The 23,781-nt window shown below is 46.8% G+C and overlaps 1 protein-coding gene across 1 annotated transcript in view; it reads right to left on the bottom strand.

The window, feature by feature from the left end:
• The window catches only part of SNW1 (SNW domain containing 1), a 93,694-nt gene that overhangs the window by 63,295 nt on the left and 6,618 nt on the right, over positions 1–23,781 (bottom strand). The window contains exons 2-3 of the mRNA XM_033952770.1: positions 12,990–13,143; positions 4,929–5,090 (exon numbers count right to left, since the gene is read on the bottom strand). Coding sequence (XP_033808661.1) covers positions 4,929–5,090; positions 12,990–13,143 — 316 coding nt within the window. The remainder of the gene's footprint in view (positions 1–4,928; positions 5,091–12,989; positions 13,144–23,781) is intronic.

Here is a 23,781-nt window from a genome sequence, read left to right as displayed (position 1 = left end):
GTATGGGCAGTGTTCCAGCCCTTTTACCAGTTTCGTTGCTCTCCTTTGGACTCTCTCAAGTACCGCCATGTCCTTCTTGAGGTGCGGCGACCAATACTGAACGCAGTATTCCAGATGTGGACGCACCATCGCTCGATACAATGGCATGATGGCTTCCTGCGTCCTGGTTGTTATGCCCCTCTTTATGATGCCCAGCATCCTGTTGGCTTTTTTCGAGGCTGCTGCGCACTGTGCAGATGGCTTCAGTGATGCATCCACCAGCACACCCAAGTCTCTCTCAAGTCTGCTGTCTCCCAACAATGCCCCCCCCCCCCCAATTTGTAGTTGAACAACGGGTTCTTTTTCCCTATATGCATGACCTTGCATTTTTCCACGTTAAAGCGCATTTGCCATTTGTTTGCCCAGTCTTCCAGCTTGTCCAGGTTCCTTTGCAGGTCCTCACACTCCTCCCTGGACCTAACTCTGCCACACAGTTTGGTATCGTCTGCAAATTTTATAACCTCGCACTTTGCCTCCTTTTCCAGGTCATTGATAAATATGTTGAAGAGTAACGGCCCCAGCACCGATCCCTGTGGCACACCGCTTCTGACTCCCCGCCAGTCAGAATATTGGCCCTTCACTCCGACCCTCTGCAGTCTACCCGACAACCAGTGCTTGATCCATCTGTGCACATCCCCTCCCACCCCGTGGTTCCACAGCTTCCTAAGCAGCCTTTCATGTGGCACCTTGTCGAAAGCCTTTTGAAAATCGAGGTAAATGATGTCCATGGGTTCCCCATTGTCCACCCGACTGCTTATTCCCTCAAAGAAGTACAGAAGGTTCGTTAGGCACGACCTTCCCTTACAGAATCCGTGCTGGCTTGTTCTCAGTAGGCCATTCCTCTCGATGTGCTCGCAAATGCCGTCCTTGATCATAGCTTCCACCATCTTCCCTATAATTGAAGTCAGGCTCACCGGCCTGTAGTTCCCGGGGTCACCCCTCGATCCCTTCTTGAAGATAGGTGTGACATTCGCCAATTTCCAGTCCTCTGGTACCTCACCAGTTTTCAAGGATAGGTTGCAAACATGCTGGATTGTGCCCGCTATTTCTTGTCTTAGTTCCTTCAGAACCCTTGGATGGATCCCGTCCGGGCCCGGTGATTTACCGCATTTTAACCTGTCTATCTGTTTGAGGACATCCTCCTTACTTACCTCTATGTGCTCCAATTTTTCGGCCTGTTCCCCACTCATGAGCTCCTCTGAGTCCGGTATATTAGATGTGTCTTCGCTCGTGAAAACCGACGAGAAGAACGTGTTCAACCTCTCAGCTACCTCTTTATCCTCCTTAATCACTCCCTTCCTATCCCCATCGTCCAACGGCCCCACCTCCTCTCTCGCTGGTCGCTTCCCCTTTACGTAACTGAAGAATGCCTTGAAGTTTTTTGCCTCCCTGGCCAGCCCCTCTTCGTATTCCCCTTTCGCTTTTCTAACCTCTCGGTGGCATTCCTTTTGGCATTTCCTGTGCGCCTGGTGATTTTCCTCCGTTGGGTCCTTTTTCCATCTCCGGAAGGATACTTTTTTGTCATTTATTGCCCTCTTTACTTCAGTTGATATCCAAACCGGATGTTTGTTCCAAGCTTCGGTTGATTTCGTGCTTTTCCATTTTTTTAAGAGTCCTTCTTTTCTTTTATGGCTTCCTTCACCTGTCTGGTAAGCCATGCCGGTTCTTCTTTCTTCGGAAATCCACAGAATGTAGAGATTTTGTGCTTCCGTGATAGTATTTTTCAGAAGGGACCATGCATGATCTACCGTTTTAATTTTGTCCATCTTTTTCTTGAGCCGTTGTTCTACCATGGCTCTCATGCAATCGTATTTACCCTTTTTAAAGTTTAAGATCGTGGTTAAGGTTTTGGTATGTTTCCCTTTCCCGATGTCAAGTTTAAAGTTGATCATGTTGTGATCGCTCGTCCCCAGCGGGACCGTGACTTCTACTTCTTTTGTCAGTCCCGTGAGGCCATTTAGGACCAAATCCAAGGTGGCGTTGCCTCTTGTTGGCTCTCTTACCATTTGTTCCAGGAAGCAATCCCCTAGCGCCTCCAGGAACTTGGCCTCCTTGCCGCAGTTGGAGGTTCCCAAGTTCCAGTCTATCCCTGGGAAATTGAAGTCTCCCAAGATTATTACATTGCCTGTCTTGCATTCTTGTTTGATTTCCTCTATCATTTCTGAGTCTGTTTCCTCCATCTGTCCTGGGGGTCGATAGTAAAGGCCAATTTTTGTGTCTGCGCCATTGTGACTAGGAATCTTGATCCAGAGGGACTCCAGCTTCTCTTTCCTTTCCGTCGTAGCCACTCCAACAGATTCTACTCCTTCCTGAACATATAGGGCAATACCTTCACCTTTCTGCCCTACTCGATCTCTTCTGTATAGTTTGTATCCCTGTAGTACTGTGTCCCATTTGTTTTCTTCATTCCACCCTGTTTCTGTTATGCCAATGATTTCCAGTTCATCGTTCTTGCTATTGTCTCTAATTCACCCATTTTGTTTCCCAGACTTCTAGCATTCATATACATACATATGAGTTCTCTTTGTGTTACCTTCTAGGACTTTCTACGCTTAGCTGTCTCTACTGTTTCTTTCACGGTATCCTTTTCTGCTCCTGCGTTGTCTCCCTTATTTGCTGTGTGGTCATCCCCTCCTGTGTCCGAGTCGTCCCTTCCTGCCTTGTCTCCCTTATCTGCTGTGGAACAGCGATCATCCCCTGCTGGGAGATAGAGAATACTGAGGATACAGGGAGGGTACCAATCAAGAGGACCACCTGTTAATCAGTTCTCTATCTCCACCTGCTGGTAGATGTGTACTATCCCACTAGTCTCTGGATTCATCTGCTACTGTTGCTGAGGAAGGAGGGGATAAAAAAAAAAAAAGGTACATGTTGGATTGGGGAGACAGATCTGAGGGGAGGAAAGGAGGAGAGAGATGCTAAAATCCACCTGGGGGAAGGAAGGAAAGATGGAAGGGAAGACAACAGAGATGTCAGACTATGGGGGGGGGAGCAGAGGGAAGAAGATGGATGCCAGACCAAGGGGGTGGGGGGTGGAGGGAGAGATGGAAGGGAGAGGCACAGTAACAGGGTATATGGAAGAGGCAGCGAGAAGGCAGACAATGGATGGAAGGAATTGAATGAGGAGAAGATGAGGAAAGCAGAAACCAGACAACAAAGGTAGAAAAAAAAAATTTATATTTGTGTTGATAAACATTTATAAACAAAGCTCTGCCAGCTGAAGATCTCTTTCTCTAGTTTAGCAGCCAGAACTTTGATTTATAAAATGACAATTGTACAGAATATTGTTTCTTTTTATACTTTATTAAAATAAGTTGAGTATAAAACTATTCGAGGCTTGTGTGGATGGGATCAGATGATTTGCGGGGACAGAGCTCACAGGGACAGGACAGGGACAAATTTTTCTCTGTGTAAATCTGTAGTGGAAACCACCTTCGGCAAAAAGATGGGAACTGTATGGACCGTGACTGCGGCTTCTGAAAAACAGGAATGGGTCATAGCAAGAGAGCCTGTAGCTCAGAATCTCACCTCACTGACGCGATGGCTATAAGAAAAACCACCTTCAAAGTTAGATCCTTGAGCATAGCTAAGCAAAGGGGCTAAAACGGAGCTTTCTGTAAGTCCCACAGCACCAAATTTAGCTGCTAATCGGGGAATGGTCTTCTCAGGGGGAGGTCGCACACAACCCATTCCTTTTAAGAAACAGACAATATCTGGATGGGCTGCCAAAGATGAATTTTGTTTCCTCCCTTGAAAATATGCCAGAGCTGTTCGCCACAGTCGGAAAAGTGTTTTGCTGCTTCAACTACCATTTTGAAAATGTTTAGTGTGCTCAGCGTCATGCGGCCAAAACTGCAAACTCCCCCTCTACAGGAAAGATGCCCACTGATGTGCAGCTCAGGGGCAGAAATACACGGATTTAAAGTCACAACCCTGCAAATAGCAATGCAGAAAAATAATGGAGTTAAAGTCAGAGCCCTGCTGCCATATTTTGCTTACATTTGGTGTTCATCGCTTAGAGAGTGCCTGCTGCCCCTGTAGTAGGGAATACTCCTTGTAGTCACTGTTGGTCTTTATTTCTTTTTTTAAATTGGGTTTAGCTCTTGAAGGAGTACAGAGAGAGCAGTAGCATTGAGGGAGAGAGAGCAAGGAGGGGGGATGGTACTGACCTGGCTCCCCAAGGTATATCCCCTAGGCAACTAATAAGCCTAAACCCCCCAGGCTCAATCGAGGTAGAGAACTATGATGGGAGCCTGACTATAGATTAATCCAGGAGCATGGATAAAGCCATCCATCGGCCTGCTGGAGATAGAGTACACTGGAGAAGTAAGGCGCATGCCATCCGAGGTAATGGATCACAGCTTACTGTTGGTGAATGGACTTAACACATGCTTCTGGATTTCTCAGCTGCTAATGACATGGATAGACAGATTAGATGAGGAAAAAGAATGACAGAAGGAGCAAAGCAGAGAAGCAGCAGCTGGAAAGGGAGAGATAACACAGAAGAGAATCTGGAAAAGTAGAGACTGAGAGAGAAATGAAAGACCATGAAAAGAGAGAGCATAGGGGAGGGAATCAAAGCCACCAAATTCCCTAAAATTTCATTTTGTGACAACAAAAATATTGATGAACATCTAACTGCTGGAAAATTAAACATCTAAAATTGAAATTTATAAAGACCCTAGGTTAAGAATCCATAGCGCTTTATTAACAGGCTTCTGGGTCCATGAATAAAATCTAAGCTCATATACAGCCCACAGTCCATGCGTTCTTTAATAGTATTTACAAGATTACTTTTATAGGTCTTTTCCAGTGATTATATTCAACCGCTACTTTTTTTTTTCTTTGAAAAAAATGTGCAGCATGCTCTGGGCTCTGTATCAACTCACCTTGTCTTTAGATTGTCCTTGACGCGCGATGGCATCATATTTAATTTTTCCTTCTGCATCCACCTGAACAGCCAGAGCATTGGACATTTTCTTCTTCCTCCCCATTTCCACGGGGTATTGTGCCAGATGAATCTCTGGGAAAGCGCCTCCATCTCCAAAATCCTGAGAAGATATATGTTAAACTAGCTGTTAAAACAAAGTGATTAACAGACTTCTTTTTTTTTTTTTTTTGAGATTCTATTTCTTTGCTGAGGAGAAATTAGTTCCTGGAGGAACATAGCCAATCAAATCAATCAACATCTAGGGAGATGGGTTAACTTTTAAGTCAATTTATTTTACTAGATGTTGTGCTATTTTAGCACATGGTCTCATTGCATAAAATAGGACCCTGTGCTAAAATAACGCATCTTAATGGTAGCCCACATTGGTAAATCCCCTCCCCCCACACCATTTAGTGGCCGCATTTAAGCTTACAAATGCAGGGTTCTGTCTCTCTGTAAGGACCAAATTAAGTAAACTGAAAAGGGGATTTAAAATACTGGTAGCTAAGAATGAAGGCTTATGGTGCTAAATGCCAACCCCAAGCAAAGAATAAGAGAGCTGCCAGTTCAAAACAAATAGGTGACACCTGAGACGTCTCAACTTCAAATACAGCATGAAGAGCTGCAGAGAAAGCAGCACCCAGAAACATCTCAAAGAATGAATACAGTAGAATCTCAGTTATCTGGCACCGACGGGGATCAGATAACTGTTTTTCTGGTTACTTGAGAATATGTTAGAAACCTTGTCTAACACACTCAATCCCGCCCCAAAGCACCAGCGCAGCAGCGGTCCTGAGCTGCAAAGCCCTCCTCCCTCCCTCAAACCCCGAAGTGGCAGAAGCAGGCGGCGGTCCTGAGCCACAAACTCCCTTACTCTCTTCCTTACCCGAGCGCAGCAGGTGAGCAGGAGGCAGCCTCAAAACAGGCTGCTCACAGCCAGCCCTGGCAGGGCCTTTCCTCTGATGTACTGGAAGTCACGCGTCAGAGAAAAAGCAGCCTGTGCCTTCTGCTGCGCTTCGGGTAAGAGAGAGAGAGAGAAATTTGTGGCTCAGGACTGCTGCCTGCTTCTGCCACTTCGGGGTTTGAGAGAAGAAGGGAGGGAGGAGAGCTTTGGGGCTCAGGACCACTCCTGCGCTGGTGCTTTGGGGTGAGAGGGAGGGGGGTTTGTAGCTGCTTCGGGGCTTGAGGGAGAGAGGATTTGTGGCTCAGGATGCTGCTGCTGGTGCAATTTTAACTGGGACCCAGTTATCCAAGACTACTGTATAACTAAACAGATGAAATGTAACCTCTGGGAAAGGTATTGTTACTTTAAGAAAATATGAAATTGAATTAATAAAACTATCATATGGGCAAAATAGTACAACAGCAGCATATATATGAGAAATAAAAGAGTCTTCCTGAAGGACACCAATTCTGTCAGCAGTGAAGGACTCTATGCATGTCTTGCTCAGAAAATTATCAAGGCAGGCTGAGGGGGGCAATGATCGTCAAGATTCCCAGCAGCATGATATATCAGCTAGCTCTCTAGTGAGCTCAACTGGTACAACTTCACTCTGAACTGGAATCACTGCAGTCTACAGAGATTGTAAGTGTCATTTCTGGAGTGCACACCCGGCTTTTCATGAGCACACTAATAATGTTACAACAATGAAGCACTTCTTGTCAAATCATATAACAAGTGATAGTAATGAATTACAGAGGAGACATGCTGTCTACAAACATAAAGCACAGTTACTTACCGTAACAGGTGTTATCCAGGGACAGCAGGCATATATTCTCACATGTGGGTGACGTCATCTACGGAGCCCCGGCGCGGACAGCTTTTCAAGCAAACTTGCTAGAAGTTTCAAGTTTGCACACTGCACCACGCATGTGCGTGCCTTCTGCCCACTAGAGGGCGCATCCCACCTCGTGGTCCTCAGTTCCATAACTAGCTTAGAAGCCATCCCCGGGGAGGTGGGCGGGTTGTGAGAATATATGCCTGCTGTCCCTGGATAACACCTGTTACGGTAAGTAACTGTGCTTTATCCCAGGACAAGCAGGCATGATATTCTCACATGTGGGTGACCTCCAAGCCAAACCAAAAAGGGCAGGTGGGAGGATGGCAAATTTAAGAAAACAGATTTTGTAAAACTGACTGGCCAAACCGGCCGTCATTCCTGGACAGAGTGTCCAGACAGTAGTGAGAGGTGAATGTATGAACCGAAGACCAAGTGGCAGCCTTACATATGTCTTCCATCGGGGTGGAACGGAGGAAGGCTATCGAAGCTGCCATTGCTCGGACCTTGTGCCCCGTGACTCGACCCGGGGGAGGAAGGCCAGCCTGAGTATAGCAAAGGGAAATGCACGCCGCCAACCAGTTAGACAGAGTGCGCTTGGAAACTGGGTGCCCTAATCGATTGGGATCGAAGGACAAGAATAATTGCGGGACCTTCCGATGGGACTTGGTGCGTTGAAGGTAAAATGCCAACGCCCTCTTACAGTCAAGCGTGTGAAGCGCCGTCTCGCCAGGATGGGAGTGGGGCTTAGGGAAGAACACAGGAAGGACAATGGACTGATTGAGGTGGAAATCAGAAACAACCTTCGGGACGAACTTAGGATGGGTGCGGAGGACCACCTTGTCATGATGGAATACGGTGAAGGGTGGGTCCGCAACCAAGGCTTGTAGTTCCCCAATCCGCCTAGCGGAGGTGAGGGCAATCAGAAACACCACCTTCCAAGTCAGAAATTTCAAGAGGGACTTGTTGAGTGGCTCAAAGGGTGGTTTCATCAGTTGAGCTAAAACCACATTCAAATTCCATACGACTGGGGGAGGTTTGAGCGGGGGACAAACCCTGAGTAATCCTTTCATGAAGCGTGTCACCAAGGGATGGAGAGACAGAGGGCGTCCATCCAGGTGTTGGTGGAAGGCGGAAATCGCACTAAGATGGACACGCACCGAAGTGGTTTTCAGGCCAGAGCGCGACAAATGGAATAAGTAGTCCAGAACCGAGGGTACCGGGGCCGATACCGGGTCCAGGAGGAAAGATGAGCACCAGGTGGAAAACCTGGTCCATTTCTGCGAATAGCAAAGCCTCGTCGAGATCTTGCGGGAGGCTTCCAGCACTTCCCTCACTGATTGAGACAGGTCCGGAGGGGTCAGGGAACAAGAAACCAAGCTGTCAGGTGCAATGACTGCAGATTGGGATGTAACATGGATCCTTGATTCTGAGATAGCAGAGAAGGCCAGACAGGCAGAAGAAGGGGTTCCCTGGCGCTGAGTTGGAGCAGTAGGGAGAACCAGTTCTGACGCGGCCACCGAGGAGCTATGAGAATCATCGTGGCCGTGGACGATCTGAGATGTACCAACGTTCGCATGATCAGAGGGAAAGGAGGGAATGCATAGAGGAACTTCCCGTCCCAATCGAGAAGGAAGGCATCCGCCTCCAGACGATCCCGCGAGTACATCCGAGAGCAATACAGTGGTAGTTTGTGTGTCTCCGGAGAGGCGAACAGATCTACCTGTGGCGTTCCCCAGCGAGCGAAGACCTCGTGCAGAACTGCTGAGTGTAGAGTCCACTCGTGGGGTTGCAGGAGTCGACTGAGTTTGTCCGCCAGACAATTCAGTTCCCCCTGGATGTAGACCGCCCGGAGGAAGATGTTCCGGGAGGCCGCCCACTCCCAGAGGCGAAGGGCCTCGGAGCAGAGGGGCCACGACCCCGTTCCCCCCTGTTTGTTCACATAGTACATTGCTACTTGGTTGTCCGTGCGGACGAGGACCACCTGGTCCTGTACTACGTGAACGAAGGCTCGAAGTGCTAGGAAGATGGCCCGAAGCTCTAGCACGTTGATGTGACAGCGACGGTCCTCTGCCGACCACAGGCCCTGCGTGCGAAGACCGTCGAGGTGGGCTCCCCACGCGTAGTCCGAGGAGTCCGTGGTCAGGACCTTGCGAAATGGGGGAGTGCGAAACATTAGTCCCGTGGATAGATTTGAAGAGTCTGTCCACCAACTTAGCGATTTCCGCAAAAGCGGAGTCACCGAAATGAGGCGCGACTCCGGATCGCACTCCTGGCGCCATTGTGATGCGAGTGTATACTGAGGGATCCTTTGGCTTCGGTCAGAAGGGTCGGTAGTTGCGACCGGTTGCACAAGGCTAAATTTGGGGGACTGTCCGGTGGCGAGGACACAAAATTGAGCGAGTAGCCTTCGGAGACGATCCGGAGCACCCAAGCGTCTGAGGTAATCGCGGTCCATGCGTTCCGGAAGGACCGAAGACGCCCCCCGATGGGAAGGGGTTCTGGTGAAGGTGCGGAGGGGAACCCGCCCCGTCCGCTCAGCCCGTCAAAAGGAAGGCGCGGGCTTAGAAGGGCCCTGCGCCGGGGCTTGGGTTTGTCCCCCTCTGCCTCGTTGAGACGGACGTCTCGGAGGCGGTCTTGAGAAAGACGGGGTCGACTTCTGGGGGTACCGGCGCGGCGGAGGCCGGAAAGGTTTCTGCGGCGGGGGCCTAGGTTTGGGGCGGACCAGGGATGCTAAAGAGCGTTCCTGTTCCGACAACCGCTTGGTCGCCGCCTCCAAAGACTCGTCAAATAACTCGGACCCCACACAGGGCAGGTCTGCAAGACGTTCCTGCAGGTTTGGGTCCATGTCGAGGGTGCGAAGCCAGGCCAAGCGGCGCATGGCCACTGCGAGGGCCGACACCCTCGAAACCAGCTCAAAGGTGTCGTACACTGAATGGAATAGGTACAACCGCAATTGAGACAGGTTGGACATAAACTTATCGAATCCTGCTCTTTGGGAGTCCGGTAACGAGTTCCGATATTGAGGAAGGTCCTTCACCATCCCACGCAAGTAGGAGGAAAAGGTGAAGGAGTAATTTAGAACTCTGGTGGCCATCAGAGTGTTTGAATAGAGGCGACGGCCAAACTTGTCCAGGGTCCGCCCCTCCCTGCCGGGTGGAACCGCCGCAGAAACCCGTGAGGGCTGTGATTTTTTAAGGGCAGATTCCACCAGGAGGGACTGGTGGGAGAGCTGCGCCTTATCAAACCCTTTCGGGGGAATCGTCCTATACTTTGATTCCATTTTTGACGGGACAGACGTGCCTGTAAGAGGGCTCGACAAGTTCTTCAGCCAGGTCTGCAGGAGGACACTGTTGAGAGGGAGTCTAGGTACCTCTCTAGGGGGAGTGGGAAGGTCCTGTTCCTCTAGAAATTCCTTGGAATATTTGGAACCTACCATCAGGTCAATCCCCAGGGCTTGGGCCATGTCCTGGACAAAAGATGAGAAGGAGGACGGCCTAGCCTGGGGGGACGGGGTTCTCGACCGTCCCGCCGAGGAGCGGGGGGAGGCCTCATGGGAATACTGAGGATTCCTAACCGATCCTGAATCCCAGGATCCTCTCTCCACGGCCCTCGAGGGGGAGGGTGAGATCATCCTCCTAGGGGAGTCCCTGGGGGAGGATCCCGGGGTCCGTGGGGTCCTCTCCCGTTTCCTCGGCGAGGCGGCACGGGAAGACTTTCCCCGGGGTGAGCGGAGGAGCCTCGGATTATCGAGGCGCAACTCCGACACCTGCAGCGCCTCGCCCCCCGAACGACGAGGAACGATCGCGCCGAGGCGAGCCTCGGGGTCGCTTAGGCTTCCTCGATCGGCGCCTCGTCCGAGGTCGCCTCGAGGGCGAGGCGTCCGGGGAAGATCCCGAAGCCGAGGAGGAAAGTCGGCGCACTCTGCGGAACTTTTCTTTTGGGCGGACACTGCGCTCAGGAGGCTCCCCCGAGGTCGAGGTCCGGGGCGGGGCCGAGGCCGAGGTGGACGGGCCGCAATACCCGAGACCGAGGTCGCCGAGGCCGGGGCTCCCGAGGTCGAGGGAGCCGAGACCGGGGCCTCCGAGGCCGGGGGCGCCCCGGCCGAGGTCGACGCCGCCGGGCCCGCAGCACGCTGCAGCACTTCCAGGGCTCCCGACAGCTCCGATGAGATCAAGGCTCGAAGGAGATCCTGGAAGGCCGGAATCCCCACGAAGGTGGGGAGTTCCGAGTCCGGGGCACACTCCCTGGAGGGCGACCTCGGTCTCGAGTATTCCCTCGGGGTGTGCGGAGTCGAGGTCCGATGCGGGGTCGGGGTCGACCCACCCGCTTTGGCCTGACTCGAGGATGGCTTCTTTGCTGAAGGGGATGGAACAGAGGACTTACCCGAAGTTGGCTTCGATGACGACGGCTTCGAAGATGAGGGCCGAGGCGACGCCGAGGCCCCCGAGGACGCCGAGGCCGAGGTCAAGGCCGGGGCCGAAGCCGAGGCCGACGTCGAGGCCTTGGGCGGCGCGTCGACGGCGAACAATTCCGCCATTCTGGCCTTACGGCGACGGAGGGCCCTGTTCTGGAAGGTAGCACAGCGATCGCACGAGGCTGTTGGATGTTCGGGCCCAAGACAGACAATGCACCACCGGTGAGGGTCGGTGATGGAGAGTAGTCTCTCACACCGGCTGCATTTCTTGAATCCCGTAACAGGACGGGACATCGACGAGAAAAAGAAGAAGGCCGGGAACGACCGACGTTCCCCGGCTCAGGCTTCCGGGAGCCCCCGGAGCCCAACGAAAAACAATTATTATTATTTTTTTTTTTTTTTTTTTTGTAAAACGGACGAAAAAATAAAGCAGCACCGCGATTAATCCGATCAATAAACAAACTAAACGCGGCAGCTAGAAGGCAAAAACACTGGAGCTCAGATCCACAGGGCTTTCTTGCTCCGCGGAAAAATTTGAACTGAGGACCACGAGGTGGGATGCGCCCTCTAGTGGGCAGAAGGCACGCACATGCGTGGTGCAGTGTGCAAACTTGAAACTTCTAGCAAGTTTGCTTGAAAAGCTGTCCGCGCCGGGGCTCCGTAGATGACGTCACCCACATGTGAGAATATCATGCCTGCTTGTCCTGGGATAATTACAGTCACTCTTCAGCACAGAGTTACAACTATAAGACAAGACGAGCAAAGGGGTGGCATTTTATTTAGCTTCAGTTCAAGTCTTATTGCAATTCCTATAAATCAAAGTTGTAGCTCAGTCTCCCTCTGGACCCAATAGCCTTTTGCTACATAACTCGATGACAAACAAGGGTGGCCAATTAAATCAGTTGATTCTGTGTTGTCCAACTGCAAGTATGGAAGTTGCCATAGCACGGAAGCTTACTAAGTGGGAACTGTGGACTAGCAGTGGTCCCTCTCTCCACCTTTCAAGAGTAGGGTATTTGTGTTCAACTTGATATTCCTCTGTATTTTCTCTATATCAAATGGATCTCAACTGTGTGATGGATTATGAAAATTTAGAAGCTTGTATTTTTTAGTCATGATTCAATAAAATGTTAAATAGCAATAAAAATCAGCTGTATTTCCATGCACAAAATAGAGTAGCAGGAAGCAAGTTCTTCTCTACTTTAGATCATAGTTTTCTTCCTGTTCTTTTCCTTATACATATTCTCTCTAGCTCTCAGGGGATGCGCAGGAAGTGCCATCATACGGAGACCTAATGGTTTCCCTCATCCTCTTACTTCCCCTTATAATGTTCACAGGAATTATAATAATTAAAAGCCATCTAATGTTAAAAGCTTCTCTTAGTGTTGATTTGGGAAAGATACCAAGTATCACTGCAAGAGTAGTACATCCCCAAGGGCAGTGTCTGTTTACACCATCAGGCAGTGCAGAAGCCAAAGCTATGGCAGACCCACATGCCAACTGAACTTGTTTCACTTCTTGAATCTGATGTTTCAAGTTTATTTAGTCTTGATATACCACTTTAAATGCCAAAAGCAGTTTACAATTGTACAAAATTTTACTTAGGATAAGCCCTTCCTCTGCTAAACTGCTGCTATAATGTGTAAGAACGGTCCTGATAGTGGCACAGTCCTGTGCATGAGGTATGCCAGATGGAAAGCACGGTGACACCACCACTGAAGAAATGAGAGAATCCACAACTAAAACTGCAATCACCAAGAGAAAGCAGCTTTAAATAAAGGCAGCTCTGAAAGAGGATAAGGAAACAAAGATTTCAGAAGCTTACCTCCTGGGAGCGAGGAATCCAGCTTTTTCTATATCCATATGGAGGTGGCTCTTTGCGAGATGAAACCAGAGCAGTCTGTCGTGATCTCTGGGCTCTCACCTTCTCCTCAGCCTCTAGCTGGTCCTGGGACAGCTGGGTAGGTGCAGGTAGAAAGCTGGAAACAAAGAAACAAAAAAGATGTTCTTAGTAAGTTTTAGATCGCAGACCATGCAGATGGCCACTGCCCATTCTCTACATTTTCCCATTTTTTTCTTCAACCCTTTGGAACGCTACACAGAATTACTTACGAGAAGACACCTCTTTAACTGACTTCAAGTCCAAATTAAAAGCCTACCTGTTTAAGGACGCTTTTAATGTATAACCGTCCTGTTAAGGACACGACCTTTCTGATTTTTATTTACTTACCTGGCATTAGATCCCTGTCCCTGTGTTCTCTTTCCCTTTTTGTGCTTTTTCTCTAAATGATGTAGTTCTACCTTTTTCCTCATGTATCTGTTCTTCTTGTTAATCCTTTGTATGAAAACTAAAACTTAATATTTTGCATTTAATATCATATGACCTCATTCTGGAATTTATCTGTTAAGTAGAAATTAAGTGGGTACATTCCCCAACCTTCTGTTTCCTTTTTCATTTGTTTTGGAATTGTATTTAATCCAAATTTTTTTAGCTCCCCTCCCCTCTCAATTGCATTTTTACATCATAATTGTTTTTAATGTTCTGTTTGTTGGATTTTTTTTATTTTTCCCACTTTAAACTTTTGTAAATCGCATTGGATTTGGATATTGCGATCATTTCAAATATTTTAAATAAACTTGAAACTTGAATAAACTTGATTTATAATTATATGATTTTTATAACCCTTGGATGTAACACCACCTTGAAGTTTGATTTGGTGGTATAAGAAATTTTAATAAAACTTGAAACAAAGAAATCAAAAGTGTGACTAACAGCAGGATATCTCTGTCCCAAACTGGGTATAGTGTTTTCTAACTCCCCAGCAGGTAGCGCCATAAACAAATAACAGCTTTACTAACCTCTCCATCCCCCAATTAGCCTTATTTTGGTATTAGAATGAAAATCATTGGTTAATGTAAAATTGAGAATTAAGCAAACCCCCATTAGCATAAAATGAACTTGGCTTAACTATGAAAAGAAATCGAGCTGAGGTTTTGGATCTTGCCAGCAAAGAAGTTCCTCAGATACAGTCAAAAGAAATCCAAATATGAACATAGTGCCTTGGGCGTGTAATGGTGTTTAAACAAGTGCTAGAGTCCATTGACTAATCTACATCAGCTCTGCCGCTCAGGGACAATGCCTCTCTGAGAAAGGTCAAGCAAATGGAGAAAACTGGATTGGGATCATATATGAAAATTAAGACTAAAAATAGAATGAGCAGATTTCTGGAAAAAGTCTATGCTCTACCTTGCTGAAGGTCCCCGAATGTTCCCAGCACCCTGAGTGCTTCAAACTGAGGCAGATGTGCTCTTCACAACTTACTCCTGGTGGACATCCGAACAAAAAAATGTTTCTGCAACGCTTATTTATAGTGTTTTGCATAAAATTCCCTCATCATAAGGCCTGAAATTCCTTTCTGTCATTTTTTTCAAAAGCTCCAGCCTCCTCAGTTCCCTCTCTCACTCCAACTGCAGTTCTGTCTCCTCCTAAATCCAAACATGACCCATAATTCTGTCTGCTCCCCAAAGTCTTCTTCTACATGCAATACCCCGATCTCCCATTCTTTCTCCTCACCTTCTCACCTGTCACTGTATCTTTCCTCTTCTCCCCCAAGACAAGCCTTCAGCTTGCTGCTCTCACCCTCATGGCACATTCACCCCTTTGTCTGCCCCCAACCCTCCAGGGCACATTCATCTCTTTACTCTGCCCCAAAACTTCCACCCTTCCCACACAAGATTCACCCTTTTATTTTGCCCCCAATCCTCCATTACACACCCATCTTTTTTCTTTTCAGCCACGGATGGCAGCAGCTCTGCTTATTCTCTCTTCCCCTCCCCAGCTGAGCTCTTGTGGCAAGAGGAGGATATGAATTGCTACACAGCAGGTCACTTCCTCCTTCAATGCCAACTTGGATCAGTGTGTTTATGTGAACCGCGGGATCACGCTTCACATAAACAGTCGGGTCTGAGCAAGCACAGGAGGAGGAAGTGACTCACTGTGCAGAGGTCTTTCTCCTCTTCTTACCACATGAACTGAGTCCCAGAGGGGAACAGAGAATGAGCAGTGCTGTTAAATTCTGTACCCTTGCAGAATTCCGCACAAATTCTGGGCTGCACAGTTGCACAGAATTCCACCAGGAGTAACTCCTGCTTTTCAGCAGCAAGGTCCATAAGAACATAAGAATAGCCTTACTGGGTCAGACCAACAGTCCATCAAGCCCAATAGCCCATTCTCACTGTGGCCAATTCAGGTTCCTAGTACCTGGCCAAAAAACCCCCAAAGAGTAGCAACATTCCATGCTACCAATCCAAGGCAAACAGTAGCGATACAGAGGCATTATAACATTCTTAGTCTTGTCAACCATCCCTTTTTTAAGAATTCCTAGCATCTTGTTTGCTTTTTTTGGCCGCCACCACACATTGGGCAGAAGGTTTCATCGTATTGTGTACAATGATACCCAGATCCTTTTCTTGGGTGCTAATCCTCAAGGTGGACCCTACCATCCGGAAACTGTGATTCAGGTTATTCTTCCCAATGTGCATCACTTTGCATTTGTCCACATTAAATTTCATCTGCCATTTGGACGTCCAGTCTTCCAATTTCCTAAGGTCCGCCTGCAATTTTTCACAATCCACATGCGTTTTAACAACTTTGAACAGTTTAGTATCATCTGCAAATTTAATCACCTCACTTGTTGTTCCAATTTCCAGATTGTTTATAAATAGGTTAAATAGCAGCGGTCCCAGTACAGATCCCGGTGGCACTCCACTGTTTACTCTCCTCCATTGAGAAAAATGACCATTTAACCCTACCCTCTGTTTTCTATCCGATAACCAATTCCTAATCCACAACTGAACTTTGCCATCTATCCCATGGCTCTCTAATTTTCTCAGGAGTCTCTCATGAGGAACTTTATTAAAAGCTTTTTGAAAATGTAGATATCAACCGGCTCACCTTTATCCACATGTTTGTTCTCACCTTCAAAGAAAACAAGCAAATTGGTGAGGCAAGATCTCCCTTGGCTGAACCCATGCACGGCAACAACAATGGCCAGCTGGTTGACCAGGGACAGCCAGAACAGCACAACAGTACCTACAGTATGTACCATTTCAGATTGTTTGCTCTGTCTCTGCTGTCATTATATTGGAGTGGCCAGTGGCTGCCTTTGACCCAAAGAGAAGCCCCCAGCAGACCGAGCCCAGGAAGAAAAACACTTAATGAAGATCACTGATTCCAAGTTTATTTCAGTCTTGATATCCCGCCTATCATAAAATGTCTAAGCAGTTTACAATAAAAAGAAAAATAAGGAAGTGTTAAGATAAAACATGACAATGGGGGAAAAGAGAAACGAACTACAATTTTAAAAAGCAAAGAGGGGAGGAAAACCCACAAAAGTTATTGCTTTCCTGTGCAACTGGTCATGCTGCAACACTCCTGCCAGCTCCAGTACTAATTTGGATGCCTGACCCTCCACCTACAAGAACACAAACTGCATTATGGTCCTTAAGAAAGGCAACATCCAATGGCCAGACTCAAATCATGCAGTCAGAGTTCTGGCTTCAGAAATGCGGCTGCAAAGACCAGAAAGAAAAAAGTACCAAGTCCCGCCCCCCCCTCAAGTGATGGGTAGGTTTACAACTGTTATTCACAAAACTGCCCATCCTGTCTCTAGCATGCCAGATTTCTGTTGTCTTCATGCTCTGTGGGAAACCTTCCCAGCTGATAATAATTCTGCTTGCTTTCCGTTCAATGTCAGATACAGACACGCAGCCAAGTTAATGGTGTTCCAGAAGAGCTGGTAAACAATCATTACTCCTCTGTATCTATAGCTGCCCAAGTTAGTAATGAAACTACAAACATTTATGGCAAATTTTATTACTCAAACCTTTGCCAAGAAAGAAGAGAAAAGAAAGTGATCTCCACCCAATAAATAAACCAGCCTGGTGGTAGATTTTAGTGTGTGAAAGCTGTAAAAGCAGTGGCCTGCTCACCTTCACGGCATCACTAAAACATACAACTTTGCCTACTTTAATGCAATCACAGTTAAAAAAAACAAACATATATCCTTCAGATTAATTGTTAAAAGTCAAACAGATGGTCAAATCACAGCACTGCAGCACAGGAGAGCTAGTTTAAGGAAGCTGACCGAGGTCAGGCTTATCAAGGAGCCAATATAACCCAGGGAAGGAAGGCAGCCCAAAGACCTCCTTCTACTACACTGAGGGATCACTGCACCCAGCCATAAGGGCTTGGTATAAAAAGGAAACAAACTAAACATTTCATGATGCCCAGCTTCCATTTGACCACAGGTAGTACAGTGTTCTCCCCAGAAATTTTTTCTTCCCTCCGAAACCGGAAGTAGCGTCCCGGGGGTGGGGGGGAGAGAAGGGAAGCCAGCACGCACACGATAGAACCCCGGAGGGAAGCTTACAACTTGCTGCTTTTACTTGCTTCGGGCCTTCTTCGCTGCCGGGTCCTGCCTTCGCGGAAACAGAAAGTAGGCAGGTCCCGGCAACGAGGAAGGCCCGAAGCAAGTAAAAGCATGCTGGCAAAAAAAAAAGGCAGGCGTCAAACAAAATTTTTGGCGACAAATCAGCCCGGGAAGGAGCATCGGCGGCAGCAGCAGGATTAGCTGGGCGGTCATTTAAATCAGCCGGGCGCAGCGCCCGGCTGTAAGGCCCTGGGGAGAACACTGTAGTAATTAGTTGTAGGCAGCTTTCAAAATGCTCTGTGATAATCACATGCATTTTGACCCTCCTGGCCCATTTTACTAGAGAAAAGAAAAAATCCCCAGGGATTTAAAGTGTGAACTAGGGGGGGGGAGGGGTTCACCGAGTGTTCCATTTACAGTATAAATGTGAACACAATTAGAGGGCAATTCAGAAACTACTGGAGGGAATAGACACAGATGCAATGGTCTTTTAAAGCTAGGTTCCCTGCAGGAGATTGGGATAAGAAGCCAAGATTTGCAGATAAAAACCAAATTAATATACAATGCAATGATTCTTCCATATTCTCAAATAATATTCACATCTTCATCTTACATTTCTGTTTTCTTCATTAGTTTTATCTAATATCTATTCCAGTGGTATCTGTATTGATATTTTTATGGTACAGGCAGTCCCCGGGTTAAGAACAAGTTCCATATTTTTAACCAGTCTTAAGTTGAATTTGTATATAACTTGGATCCTGTACAGTACGTTATCTACCTCGGCATTACAAAAATTTGTCTTCATAGATTACAATTAATTCAGAATACTGCTGCGAAACTGATCTTTGGAAAATGTAAATTTGACCAGGTGACCCTTTTGCTTCAGAGTTCAGACTCTTCATTGGCTCCCAGTTTATTTTAGAATTCAATTTAAATGCACTTGTATTTCTTTTAAAATTCTACATGGTATCTTTAATCCTCTTATTCCTTTATTTTGGAATGTTTACCGATTCTCCTTTGCAAGAGGTAGCCAACAATTTAAATTCTCCCTTCCTTCTAAAAAAAAAAGGGATTAAAGCAGTGTTCTTCAACCACCGATCCATGGACCGGTGTCGGTCCACAGAAATTTCCTGCCGGTCCACAGGGCCAGCACGTGTATCAGGCCCAAAACAGTGTTCTTCAACCACCGATCCATGGACCGGTGCCGGTCCACAGGGCCAGCATGTGCATCAGGCCCAAAACAGTGTTCTTCAACCACCGATCCACGGTTCGATCGATGCGGCTTTATCTTTGAGCCAGCTCCTTCTTCCTCACTGATTCAGTGCACAAAGTCATGGGCAGCGGCTCCTACACGCATCCTGCACCTGAACCGGAAGCCTTTTCTCTGACATTGCAACGTCAGAGGGAAGGCTTCCAGATGAGGCACGGGACGCGCAAAGAGCTGCTGCCCGCAGCTTTGTGCACTGCATCAGTGAGGAAGAGGGAGCCAGCCTGAAGATAATACCAGGGGTGGCATAAAATGGCCAGGCAGGCGCAGGCCAGAAGGTAAGGCATAGCATGGAGGGAGGGAGACAACAAAGGTAGGGGGAATGATTTTATTTTTTAATTTAGTGGTTGAATTATGTCCATTTTGAGAATTTACATCTGCTGTCAGTGTGCTTTGTGTAGTTTAATTTTGTGGTTAACCATTATGTGTTGTTAATAAGATTATATTGTGTATCTGTGAAAAATGAATGGAAAAAATGGTGTTACAATTAGTACTATTATGGGGGCGGGGTCTGGGGTGGAGATTGGGTAGAGATGGGCGGGGTCTGGCCCACAACTTAGCCCAGTGTTCTTCAACCTCCGGTCCATGGACCGATGCTGGTCCATAGGTGTAAAAAGGTTGAAAAACACTGGATTAAAGGAGTCAAGCTCTTCAGTCAATCTTTGGTCTTTAAACTCTCTCAACTCTAGAATGATCTCCCTCTTTTTTTTTTAAGGAGTTCCAGTTCATTTCAATTTTTCCGTAAATCTTTAAAAACTGCTCTATTTAGCAAATATTTTGAAAATTAATTCTTCTGAAATTTTGCTATTATCTTCTATTTATCATTTGTAAATCATTCCCTGTTTATTTAATTGCTGTAAACCGAGTTGAGCCTTCTCAGAATGATGACTTGGTATACAAAGTTTAGTTTAGTTTACAGTTTATAATAGTGTTCTTCAACCACTGGTCCGTTGACTGGTGCCGATCCGCAGAAATTTCCTGCTGGTCCACAGGGCTGGCACGTGCATTGGGCCCCAGGCAGTGCTCTTCAGCTGCCGGTCCATGGTGCAATCAATGTGGCATTGTCTTTGGGCCAACTCCCTCTTCCTCAATGCTGCAGTGCACAAGCCATGGGCGCCTTCTCTCCAACATCGCAACGTCAGAGGGAAGGTTTCTAGATGAGGTGTGGGACGTGCGAGGAGTTGCTGCCCACGGCTTTGTGCACTGCAGAACTGAGGAAGAGAGAGCCGGCCCAAAGATAACACCGGGAGGCAGGCCGGAAGGCAAGGCACAGCATGGAGGGAGGGAGGAAACAATGGTAGGGGGAATGATTTTATTTTTCAATTTAGTGATTGATTTACATCTGCTGTCTGTTCAGGAAAAAATGCATATTGGGTTTCAAAAAGGGATTGGATGACTTCCTGAAGGAAAAGGGGATTGCAAGATATAGATAGAGGGCTACAATACGGGATATTAAATGAATAGGGAATAAACGTCTTGGGTAAAGGAGCACTTACAGGTCATGGGCCTGGGGGGCCGCCACAGGAGCGGACTGCTGGACACAATGGACCCTTGGTCTGACCCAGCAGAGGCAATGCTTATGTTTCTTTTCCTCTGAGGTTGTACTGCATGCAGAGTCTTGCATCTTAGGGTTTGTTTGTATATATATTAGTACTTTTAGTTTTTGGTCCCGTATTTGCATGGGATTAACTGTGTTCTGGTAGGAATGAGTATTGAGAAGCATACAGTGTGCTTTGTGTAGTTTAATTTTGTGGCTAACCATTATGTGGTGTGTATATATGAAAAATGAATGGAAAAAATGGTGTTACAATTAGTACTATTATGGGGGTGGGGTCTGGGGTGGAGATGGGCAGGGTCTGGCCCACGACTTAGCCCATTGTTCTTCAACTGCCGGTCCACAAAATAATTATTCTATTTCCTCTGGTCTATAGGTGTCAAAAGGTTGAAGAACACTGGTCTATAACAACATTACCACATTTCCCCATGTATAGGCTGCAGGAAATGCAGATTTAGGTTTTAAAACTCATAGATAAGCCGCCCCATGTTACTTGCCGCAGCTTATCTAAGCGTTTTAAAACCTAAAACAGCCATGGGGCGGCCTATACGATGTCTTTAGATTGGCCACCCCATATAAGGAAGCTGCAGCCAGCCACTGCAGGGGATTGTAAAACCCATGTACAGGCCGCAGCCTATACATGGGGAAATACAGTAAACATTAAAGAAACAACCATTTAACAAGAAAGAGATACCTTTTTCACAACTAGTTATTTTTGCCTGGCACCTATCTGTGATATCTATCTCTCCGATGTAATTCCATTGAGACAATATATTTTGTTAGCATGTTTCTGCTGTTATAATTTTCTATACTCTGCTCAAATAAAATATTATCTGACTGGAAATACATTATACTTCTGTGTCATTCTTTGGAGTCAGCATGTGAAGGACTCTTGCAGCGAACCTCTTCAGTCTCCAGAGCAAGAGTAAATACAGACTTCAGATTTTTATCATAGGTTATCCTTGCATCGGACACTACACTCTCAAATTTGCTGCATTTTTACATGAATAGTTGCATTCCTTCAAATTTGGCATTTTTTGACACGGGGCTAAAATTTGTCAATTTTCATAGTCAATTATAAAAAAAGAGTCTTCCTAAAAACAATGCCGTCATCATAAATGTAGAAATTCACCTCAAAGTTAGCCATGCTTGATAGTGTGACATACTACTTTAGTCTTTTGCTCTCTTTTGTCTTCCCAGACTCCTGCCTAAAGCCTCTGAACCCAAACCATTACCAATTCTCCTGCACTGATATAAATTCAACTCATCTCTTGCCACTTCTAGCTCTCTTCAGGGACACTGGCTCAAGTGCTCAATTCAAAAATTTCAAGAATTTTCTTAATTTGTGCCCTTATAAAAAAGATTTTGGAATGGCAGTCGAATGGAATATTTTTTTGCTTTTTAGCTACAACTCATGGTAAGTCCCATGTGATTAAATTGGCGGTACAACAAAACGCTTAGCAGCTAGAGCAGAGCATGTGAAACTCTGGCCTGAGAGCCGAATTTGGCCTGTGGTGCATTAAAAGTTGGCCCGCCAGACATTTACCTTTTTTACTTTAATCTGGCCTGCTGACAAGAACTGCTGCTGCTGCTTTTCACGAGTGCCTGCCTTTGCCTGGTCTCCTCTTCAAAACAGCTTGCTGAGGATCGCCGGCCGGCTGTAGCAAACCTCGCAGGCCACTGTCAATCTCGGTAGCACATTCCCTCTGACGCGATCCCGTACGTCAGATGAGGGGCGGGACCACGGCAGAGGGAACATGCTACTGAGGTCAATGGTCTGCGAGGTTCACTACAGCCGGCCAGCGATCCTTAGCAGGCTGCTTTGAAGAGACCAGGAAGCCGGGATGGAGGGAGGGTAGGAACGGCGGTCCCAATCTGAAGATGAGACTGGGAAGAAGCGGAAAACATGCAGGCCTTCGGGACAGGGGGGCAGGCCCTGGTGTAGAAGAACCCAGAGCGAGAGAAGAAGGGGTCCAGATGTGCAAATGCTGGACTGAGGGGAGGGGTGTGGGGAAGAAATAAAACAGGGGAGAGAGATGGTGGCAATGGGATGGAGGGAAGGAAGGAACAGAAAGGGAGAGAAGTTGGACACAAGGGATGGTGTGGGGGGGATAGAGATACTGGATAGAAGGGTAGTTGGAAAGAGAAAGGGAGAGATGGTGGACCCTGGGGTGGTGGGGGAGGAGCGAAAGATGCTGGATGAAAGGATAGTTGAGAAAAGGAGAGATGGTGGAGTTGGGGATGGTGGGGTCCATCGCTGCAGCTGCGGGGATGGAGATGAAAAAAAGGAAAGATGCCAGACCTCCAGGGGAGGGGAGGGAAATGGAAGGGGAGGACAGAGATGGAAGATGGATGGTTAGCACCGAGAAAGAGGAAAAAGACAAATGGGTACGAAACCCTGGTAAGCTAGTTATCTGAAGACAACCAGAGCCTGTGACCAACAAAAGGTAGAAAAATAATTTTATTTTCTGTTTTGTGATTACAATGTCAGATTTGAAATATGTATCGTCAGAGCTGGTGTTAGACAGCGAGTGTGAACTAGGACCTAACAGAGAGAGGAAAAGTCTTTTATTTATTTTGTTTACACCACAGAGCCGGCATGTGGTTGGAGACGTTGTAACCCTATACTTCTACTAAGTCTTAGTCACATAGGGGTCCTTTTATTAAGGTGCGCATTTAGCGCATGCTAAATCGGTTAGCATACCTTAATAAAAGGACCTCTAATTATCTTAATAAAAAATTTGTCCGGCAACATAGTCTTTTTTTCAGATTTCGGCCCCTTATGTGATTGAGTTTGACACCCCTGTTTTAGAGAGATCATGAGTACTCTTTTTACTGTCATTCTACTTCTGAGTATTAGGAATTGTGTGCTTTATCTTTACTTTTCTAGGGAGAGGGGTGATTTTATAAAAAAGGTTTTCCGTATGTATAGACTGCTCTCTTGAAATCAGAGTCTTCATATATTAGATTTAGAAGACTATTAAAATCTTATGTTGTTCGAAAGCATTTTGGGTCATTCCATAAAATATTAAAAAAAGCATTTTTAGCTGCTCATAAAGCTGACAATAATTGATGAAAAATACTAATTTCTGGCAGTCCAGCACAACATTTTATGCTACTTTCACCTATGCTAGTAGTATGATCATCAGGGATGCAAAAGCCCACTTAAAATGTCTGCTCAAAGTGTGCCTAAAATGTTGGAGTTTGTTGTGACAGATTTTGACCAGTTTATCAGCTGTTGTAGCTCCAGAGCAAAAGATGCAGACTTCAGATCTTTTAATCATAGATTGTCCTTGCACTGGACATTGCACTGTCAAATGTGCAGCAATTCAGTATGAATAGCTGCATCAGAATATTCCTTCAA

This window comes from Geotrypetes seraphini, chromosome 7 (assembly GCF_902459505.1).
Source record: "Geotrypetes seraphini chromosome 7, aGeoSer1.1, whole genome shotgun sequence".
NCBI classification, from domain to species: Eukaryota; Metazoa; Chordata; class Amphibia; order Gymnophiona; family Dermophiidae; genus Geotrypetes; species Geotrypetes seraphini.
The sequence above is the reverse complement of the archived record's forward strand: the minus strand, read 5'-3'. Positions and strand labels throughout refer to the sequence as shown.